This window comes from Anopheles cruzii, chromosome X, assembly GCF_943734635.1.
Source record: "Anopheles cruzii chromosome X, idAnoCruzAS_RS32_06, whole genome shotgun sequence".
In the NCBI taxonomy this organism is placed as follows: domain Eukaryota; kingdom Metazoa; phylum Arthropoda; class Insecta; order Diptera; family Culicidae; genus Anopheles; species Anopheles cruzii.
In genome coordinates this window covers 5,828,294-5,837,115 of record NC_069143.1, presented here as the reverse complement: position 1 = coordinate 5,837,115, position 8,822 = coordinate 5,828,294, and the positions used below count along the sequence as shown (strand labels likewise).

At 45.7% G+C, this 8,822-nt stretch overlaps 2 protein-coding genes across 2 annotated transcripts; one reads left to right on the top strand and one right to left on the bottom strand.

The window, feature by feature from the left end:
* The first annotated feature begins 1,388 nt into the window (after positions 1-1,388).
* LOC128278138 (arginine/serine-rich protein PNISR-like) lies at positions 1,389-6,275 on the top strand. Its single transcript, XM_053016809.1, has 8 exons — positions 1,389-2,318; positions 2,384-2,524; positions 2,598-2,700; positions 3,103-3,162; positions 3,371-3,540; positions 3,625-3,940; positions 4,651-4,794; positions 4,870-6,275. The coding sequence occupies exons 1-8, from the start codon at positions 1,389-1,391 to the stop codon at positions 5,619-5,621; spliced, it is 2,616 nt and encodes an 871-aa protein (XP_052872769.1). The 3' UTR covers positions 5,622-6,275.
* Positions 6,276-6,371: 96 nt separating this feature from the next.
* LOC128278091 (uncharacterized) lies at positions 6,372-7,754 on the bottom strand. Its single transcript, XM_053016750.1, has 3 exons — positions 7,306-7,754; positions 7,029-7,217; positions 6,372-6,937 (listed from the first exon to the last, which is right to left on the bottom strand). Exons 1-3 carry the CDS (start codon positions 7,737-7,739, stop codon positions 6,454-6,456), a joined length of 1,107 nt encoding a protein of 368 aa, XP_052872710.1. The 5' UTR covers positions 7,740-7,754; the 3' UTR covers positions 6,372-6,453.
* Positions 7,755-8,822: the final 1,068 nt, after the last annotated feature.

Below are 8,822 nucleotides of genomic sequence, written 5' to 3'. Positions count from 1 at the left end.
ATTAATTTCCGACCTCGCGAAACCTGCTGTCTGCAATTATTCAACAGTTATGCATTAACGATTAACGATGCGATTAACATTTTAGTGTCATGCAGATTTAATCAAAACACACAAAAAAAACCAAAACGTTGAAAAAAGTTCAATGAATCTTCCTAAAACCAAATATGTCCACCTATATCATAAAATTTTCCCATAGTGCAATCGCTGTTCTGTCTTGGTCGCAGTTGCAACTTCTCCGGCCACGGCTTCAGGATGGGTTAAAGTGTAAACATATAATTAGAAACATACAAACAGAAACTACGTTAATAAACATACACGCTGTTTCAAAATTAAAAATATAAATTATTTTCTCTTTTTCTAGTTCTATTAAGCTATATTGTTTACGTTTACTTCCACCAAAACAAACTATTTGTTTTGATTTCAATCGTTTCATGACACAGCAAAATTTCGCTTGATGCTTGATTTTTGACAGTTTTTAGCCTTATCTGCCATGCGATTTTGCAAGGGGAGGGCTGATTTAACTTTTACCAAAACTCATCATTTTAGCATTTTATTTAATTAAAAACGATCGTTTTTAGTTATTTATCGGCTTTTCTGAATGTATATTTATTAAACTAGTTATATGGCGATATAATTCTATATAATACTAACACTCTATATAATAGATGAATGAATGAATGAACGCATGAATAGAATGAAGCACCGCAAAATGACAGCGCGTGTACAACTTATGCCTTGGTCAGCCTTGATAGAAAATAAATATAGCGACTTTAGGTCAACAAAATGATAGTTTCATTCGTGTTTTATGCACGCGCTGTCATTTGTTATATAGTTTGATATCGACACTTATCACCGCGTAGTTGTTTTCGTGGTGGCGAACGCAGTTTTGTTCTTAATTTCTTCTTAATGAACCCTACCTAACGTCACATTCTACTCACTCGTCGTTTTACACTGCCGTTTATGCTCGGGAGTTGCAACACAGTTTTATGCTCGGGAGTGTAGCTTCTGATAAGTGCTAGAGCGGTGCATCATTTCCGTCGTACTGTTTTAGATTGTTGGTCATGAAAAAACAAATTGAAATGTTTCGATTGTTTTGATTCGAATATAGTTTGTTAGCTCGAATCGTGTGACAAATGGAAATTTACGTGCTGGTGTGGCCTGTTCCATGTGATCAATCCAACGATCGGTCAGCAATCTAGAGGTTTTCCTGCTGAAAGATGAATTCCAACACTGGTTCGCGCCCCGGGCGAGTACCGCCGGTGGCGTCAATATACAATGTTGCAGTACCAACCTTACCCGGCCTCCTGTTCACTGAATGCGACGTCGAGGGTGGTTTCCCACTGGCTGACGCCAAGTGGGCGACTTTCAATCCATCGCTCTATCAAAACATGGACAATGACCAGGTGGACTGGGGTGCGCTGGCCCAACAATGGATACAAATGCGAGAAGCGATGCCGATTGTCACGCCTGCCCCGGGAATGCTGCCACCCAGCAGCATTCTCGATGATGGTTGTAGCTATCCTCCGCCGCCTCGTATAATCGCGTACGAAGAGCAAGGCGAGGCGCCGATGGAAGTGGAAAAAGATGACGACCAGTCAGCCAATCTGCCGCTGCCTCCAATGCCCCCACCGCCTATCATTTGTGGTCACGATTGGGATGGTAAATGGCTGACAGAGTCGATCACGCAGCCGTCTAGCACCAGCCCAAAAAGATGGTCCCCGGAAGGCACCGGTGGCTGGGAAGGTGCGTCCATGACATCGGATGTCACCTCAAATGCAGTTTCTAACCACACATCGCCTGAGCGCGTGGTTAGTAGAAAAAAAACATTCCCCAGTTCCACCACTGTATCATCGTCGAGTGCGTCGTCTGTAAAGCAGCCAACGGGGATGAAAGAGCGCTGGCAGACTAAGTCCGGTCACAGCTATCCATCCGAACATCAGGGAAAACGTGTCAGAAGCCGGTTTCTTATGGATGTGACTGCTGAACGAGGTCCAGGAACGAAAATGGGCGTGGAACCTAAACCCAGACTGCCCGGGCTGATGGATCACGCAATTAAATTCAGTGAAACGACCCGAAGTGACACGTTGGCTGTGAAAAAGGGTTCAGTGATTGAATCAGCAGGGACGCTCAATGATGCCAAGCGCAAATTACTACCAGCGTGGATTCGCGAGGGGCTTGAAAAAATGGAGAAGGACAAGCAACGCAAAATAGAGCGAACACAACTGCTTCGGCGAAGCGACATAAACGACGCGCTCAGCGAACAACGATGCCTTACGGATACCGACAGTCCGGAAGGAGAATTTCCAAGTTACCCTGAAGTACGTAGTGTGCCACTTTTCTTTTCCTGTATTATCTTTATTCTCTGCATTTCATTTCATTGTAGCCGGATATCATTCAGCCGTCAGAAAAATCCCCTGCGTGCGTTTCCTCTGCTGCCGTACAGCAGCAACCAAAGTTAACCGATGTTGGTGAATCGAAGAACTGTGTTGAGTCGGATGTTCGTACCACGCGTGCCCAACAACTGGTACATAGCTTGGTGTTCCTACTGTAAACCTTGCTTTCTTCAATACCCTTTTCATTTTGGGTTTCGTTTCCAGAAGGAATCGATGCGTACTATACTGACAAATATTTTACTCGAGGTGACAAACGAAGAAATTGTACGCATAGCCAAAGAAACGCACGTCAAGTTGCAGTGTAAAGGTAGTATCATTGTATGTTTTTTTTTCTTTTGGGTATAATTGATTATTTGGTCCTTATTACGGCTTAAAAGCCAAATGTAAGGGTAGAAATGGAAACAGTTTTCTAACGATGTTTTTCTTTGATCGACTTCCTGGTAAAGCGTCCTCCATATGGGGCAGAGCAAACCAGTAGAAGTAGTACGCGTCGGTTAGATTTTTCCAGCAGCACTTAAATTCGCACACTCTTTAATTTTGCTGCATTATTCGCGAAGGACGTCCTGTCTCTCGTTGTTTTTGATGTATTTTCTTTCAAATCGTTACGCCGCGCCCATTATCGCAATCTTCATCCACAAACTATGTGCATCTATTTTTGATCTATAACTTCGGATTACTTTGATTGCCCTTTGCCGTGTCAATTAAACAGTTATACCAGCGCAAACGCGACGTACCGAAACCGGTCAAGTCACATGCATCGGAAAAGTTGGTAAGTAGACGGTGCAAAGATACAATTATTTCGAAATTTTGACCTAATCCCATGTAGTCTGGAGCTATAGACATTTAAAAAAATTAACTAGTTGTTTATGTTCGCTCCAGTGATGGCTTTTGTTTACCAGCAAACCGCTGCCTTAGTGAAGTGAGTTTAACATCTGTTTCTGCTCTTCCACACCGTACCGGTGGTACTCATTCTTTAGGTCTTGTAGTTTATGGCGATAGTGACGAGGAGGAAGAAGACTACAATGAGCTGGTGAATGATCGAAAGACTGATGAAAATCCTGAAAATGAGCGGGACGATAAAAATAGTGATAGCGATGAGCCGCCGGACGATAGTTTTTCCGATGCGACCATTGAGCAGTACCTCCAGGTGCGAACCTCAGCTGTCTTAACCGGCATACAACAAGATTCGAATATTTTGAGCTACCCTATTTGGATTATTTCCACATTTCAGAAACGCATACGCAGGAAGCAACGCGAGTTTCAACAAATTGCTACCAAAATTGAACAATGTCTGGATGAGGAAAATCTCACGGAAAATCGCGGCCAGCCGGAAGTGACCGGTAGCTGCAAGAAAGCAGCAAACCAACCCATGGCTCATAAAATCGAGTGCACGAAGGACGATAAAGGCGTGGGGAATGTTGTCAGCGACGAAAGCGCTGAGGTGGATACATATCGGGTACAGGAGCTTCCCGGTACCACCGATCTAGCGAATGGCAGCAACAAGGATCGCGAAGGTATCGCCAAGGTTACGGGTCGACCAAAAGACGGTGAGACTTAGCGTGTTAATGATAAACTAAATGCAATCCCCTCATACGGTAAGTTTCTTTATGTTCCATTCTTCGTTTATCTTGCTTTTTAAGGACGAGACAAGGTTTGTTAGAAATTGTTTCCATCCGTGTACGAATGTCTTTATCGTTTCTTTCGCGATGGTGTGAAATTAGTTTATTGGCAATAGTGGCGTATGCATCTCCACCATCCTGGTGTTTGGTGTCGCCGCCTTTCTCCTTTACTTTTCCGGCACATTTACGGAACGTTGAGAAGCCAGGAGCAGCGCTAGAAATGTATTAATGTGAAGAATCCTTTTTTGTTTTTGTATATTTTACTTCGAGTCTCTTTCTTTTTTGCATTTAATAACTCTTCGATCCATACGTTTAAAAAAGAACGTAATAGTAAATTTATATTTTAGTTTGTGTTTTTCAATTTATGTTATTTCCTCTTTTACGCTGTTTTCATTCCGTCAGCATATCCTATTCTCATGGGTTTCCGCCTCCCACATCCCCCCCCCCCTCCCCTCACCGGATAGTTTTTATCATCGATAATCATCACATGCAGCCCCTCTTCCTTCCATTGCTTCTGTGCTCCTGTTTCGTTTATTTCTGTTTTTCTCTCATTTTTTTCTCCCTCGTTTCTTTTTTTCTTTTCCTCTCTCTTTTCGTTTATTTTTCTATGTTTATGGTATCTTTGAATCCTTTTGCAGCAGAGCGTAAGCGACACAATAAGCGGATATCGCGTTTTAGCAATCCGCGGGATACCGTCCGGCAGACACACATAACGCACGTTTCGATTATGCCCTCGACGAAACCTACGACCATCAGCTCTACGGGAATTGAAAACGGTGATGGTAATTTTTGCGAATCGAACCATCAACACGAACATCACCAGCTGCTCCATCCCGAACGATTATCATCGTCCACAGGTAACCAGCGCAATCCAGTGTCCAATGCCATCGACTTCGTCGCATGCAACGATGCCGCAACGGAACAGTTACCAAAGTGCCAGGAAAACACGAGCAAATCTTCTGGGCGACCAGCTGCCACGGCTGGGATGCTGTGGTCAATCGAATCTACTCTCAAACTGAGCTCCGATGGTAGTGGTCCGTCCAATGGATCTGGGCAAAATTCTTCGAAAGCTCGGCCTCGTAGTCACGAACGAAAGGAAACGAGTGGCCATGGTCCACGGGAAATACTTGGTGAAGGTGAACAATTACATGTTGGGAACCACCAAGCTTCGGGTTCGGTACACTCCTCGCCATCAGCATCGATGGTGAGTGACCGTGGGCGTTCACGCCGGCACCGTTCCCGGTCGACCGGTTCGTCTAGATCGTCTAGTTCGCGATCGGGCCATTGTTCTGGATCAAACCGTTCTGGTAGATCACGTCCACGGTCCCGTCGTTCCCGTTCTCATTCCCCACACTCCTCGTCGTCATCGACGAAGAACCCACTAACACAGAAATGCACCGCAAATCCAGCGACATCGCGACACGGCCATTCATATCTTTATCGCGACGCCGAGGTGAAGAAAACATCTTCGTTACAATCTCATGGCTCACAGCGTTACCGTGACCAAAAGCCCGATTACCACCGCGATCGCAGCCATTCGCGGTCACGCCACATGCGCCGCTCCCGATCCCCATCGAAGTATACTTCCAGCTCTCGCCGCAAACATTGAAATCATTTTTTTTTTCTTCTTGTAAGCATGATTTTCATCTGTTTACTACGAACTGGTTTTCTTCATATTCATATTTAATCAGTTTTTGTGCTAATTTGTTGGCTTTGCGTATACCTGCCATTCCTTTCCAACTAACTGCGCTGAACCAGTGTGCTGTACATGCGTTAAACGAATATCGTTTCGATTCGGTGTAGCTTGCTTGAGAAACATCGTTAAAAATAAGAAACAAGAAAAGCGAGCAGTGCCGCAACACTAGTTATTAGAAGTGCGCCTAGTTTTGAAATGAAAATCACAAAGCACAAATCCATACTTATCAGTTTTTATGTTTGGACGTGTCGGGGATCGGGAAGACGGTCATGTATAAAATATTAGCGTGAACGTTAATAATTTGTATTTGGTGCCCTGTGAACGTGAAGGTATTATAATTAGCAAAAGAGAAAAGAAGTTTATGAATCGAGCCGATCGATTGGGAGAATACGAAGGCAGTGTTATGAATAAAAACCTCAACTCAACTCAACTGCAAGTCATCCGAAAAACATTATACTTCAAAAAGAAATATTTTGGCACGTTAAAATAAAAAATTCAATTGAAATTTAGTTCGGTTTCGAAGACTAGAGCATCAAGTGTTTATTGAAACACTGAAATAAATCAATAGTGCCCAAGATATCCGTTGGATGCGTAAATACTATATAATACCTATCCATGGAACGCTCTCAAATACCCACCATGATGATGATGACGGGACTGGCATAAATTTTCGGTGCACCCCCCTGGTCGATCGCTAAGGACCACTGGTAGTAGAACATCTAGGTTTCGAGCGTGGGGCGAGTAACTAGAGCATTGGATACCAGTTCTCCTTCAGGTTTGTCAGCTCAATCAGCAGATCATCGGTGTACCGCTCGTAAATGACCGTCGTTCCCTCGTCGCGAAGTAGCGCTGGGAAAATATCCAACTCAGCTGACACGATCGTATGGTTGCATAGCTGCAACAGGACGAAATTTATAGCTGGATCATCGTGCCGCTGCACGGTGTAGATGTGCTCCGCCGGAGCGTTCAGTAGGCTGCACACGGTTCCGGTCGGCGTTTCGCAAAGCGCCACGAACACCAGTGGGCCATCAGTGCCGTGCATTTTGCGCTGGAAGGTAACCGCTCGGAAGTAGTACTCGAACGGTAGCCCATCATGATCGCCGACATTCAGGCACACAAACTGTGTGTTCACTTGTTCGGTACTGTACTCGCTCGAATTGGATAGCATTGCCCGGCGACCAATGCTGGCAAGTAGTTGGGACGCCCACTGTCGAGGGTGTGCGCCAACGCTGTGCCAACGAAGTGGATGGGTGTAAGTGGTCAGCAGGTAAGCGTAAACATATGGCAACATTCTACGGTTGATGGGTAAGGGATGCTTACTTGAAGTGAACCCATTGCTCCTTCCACTGCACTTTGACGATTTCATACAAACGTTTGACGTTGTTGTTAAGGATGTACAGTTGATTACCGCGTTCTGGCACATCTAGAAGATTAATATCGTTCAGAACGCACGCACCGCTAAGATCGTAGCAGTCAAACGTACGTTCATCGATCACTCCGTACGGTATGCTGGAGATGTAAGTAAGTGGTCACGTAAGTATGAGTATGTTAAACACCACGTAGACAGATTGCCACTCTTTTCTTGACCATCCGTTACCTGACGAAAATCTGGCGCAATTGTTCACGGGCAGATCTGGTGAGCAGCCCTTGCACGGTGTAGCCAGCGGGAGCCATTGTCCGTAGGTTCGCAATAACAGCGATTAGCGAGAAGTAATGCCACAGGTTTTCGACCAGGGAGCTACCGGCAAACGCCGACACCAGCATACCGCTGGTCGACAGCGAGCAGTCTGCCTGCGATGCCGTAGCGTTCGGATCGATGTCGAGCAGGGTCAGAAAGTGGTGCACGTACGATTTATCCCAGCGATCGGTTTCCCCGTTTGGGTTAGTCTGGCGTACAAACTCTGGCCGGTGCACCGTGTCGAGGATTAGCCAGACAAACACGACGAACGATGTCATCAGTATGAGAGGCTTTGTGTATTTGCGACTGGCTTGCAACACTAACCGACATAGGCTGAACAGCTGACGCATCATAGCGTTTAGGAGTGGACTTCCGGTTGATTGTTTTCCACGAGTATAGAGCCTGACACCCTGAACACGATCTGCCTAGTCTGCCAGAAACCTTCAGGTTAAAGGATACAGCAACGATCGCAGCACTCTGTACACCTTATTCTGCGTGCTCCCTATTGACTGTCGAGGCCGCCAGGTGTATCCGATTACTGTTTGGCCCGGAATGAGTCAACGCTATCGTATTCGACCTGCTTATCGCACGCTGATAAACGCGCCATTATCAATGGTCCATACTATGTGTAAGCGGTAGCTGCTTCACCCTATACAACATTTGCGCGCCCCTCTCTGGAAGGGCGGGACCGCCTGTGACGAAAGAAATCTAACCTTTTGGATGGAGTCCACGAGCCGGCGATGCTAAGGAGCATACACCGATTTCAGTGGTTCCGCAAAGGTTGAACATCAAAATACCAAAGTAAACGATTATTCTCTCATGGCAATCGATTCCGCGCTCCGATCTCTGCATGCGACCCGTTCAGATTGGCGGGGAATCGTAAACTCCATGAGCTGTTACAGTTTAACGATGGAAACTGTTTGGCAGCGTTATCTAGTGCGAAAACTGGCGAAACTTGTAGCCGTACATATGCACTTCTATGTGACCACTTTTATCGCTAGAGGACGCTACTTAATTTGCCTTGCAGCCGCACTGCGCAGGAATGGTAATGTCCTGTTGGCGCTGTATTTTCCTTTACTCTCTCTCTCTCTGTCTCTCTTTTTTCTTTCTCTTTCTCTCTCTGTCTCCCTTTCTTTCTTTCTCTTTCTTTTTATCTCTCTCTCTCTTTTATTTGGCAGTGACCAAAAGGAAGCAATGAAAGCCATCGTTCTTGGCCGCGACCACGCTCATAGTGAATCAAAATGTGAACGAATCGATCACGGCAGAGCATCGCATTCACCTAGAAGGGTTCTCGGTGACCCTCGTCTCTTGTGTATTCAGCGGCCCCCGGATAAGCGAGGCTCCGAAACACGGCTAGTAGTGCCGTGTTGGTTTGTGCAACGTGCGCGGGCTCCCCCAGTCCAGGTGCTCCTAAACAGCTAGCCTATAGCTCCCCC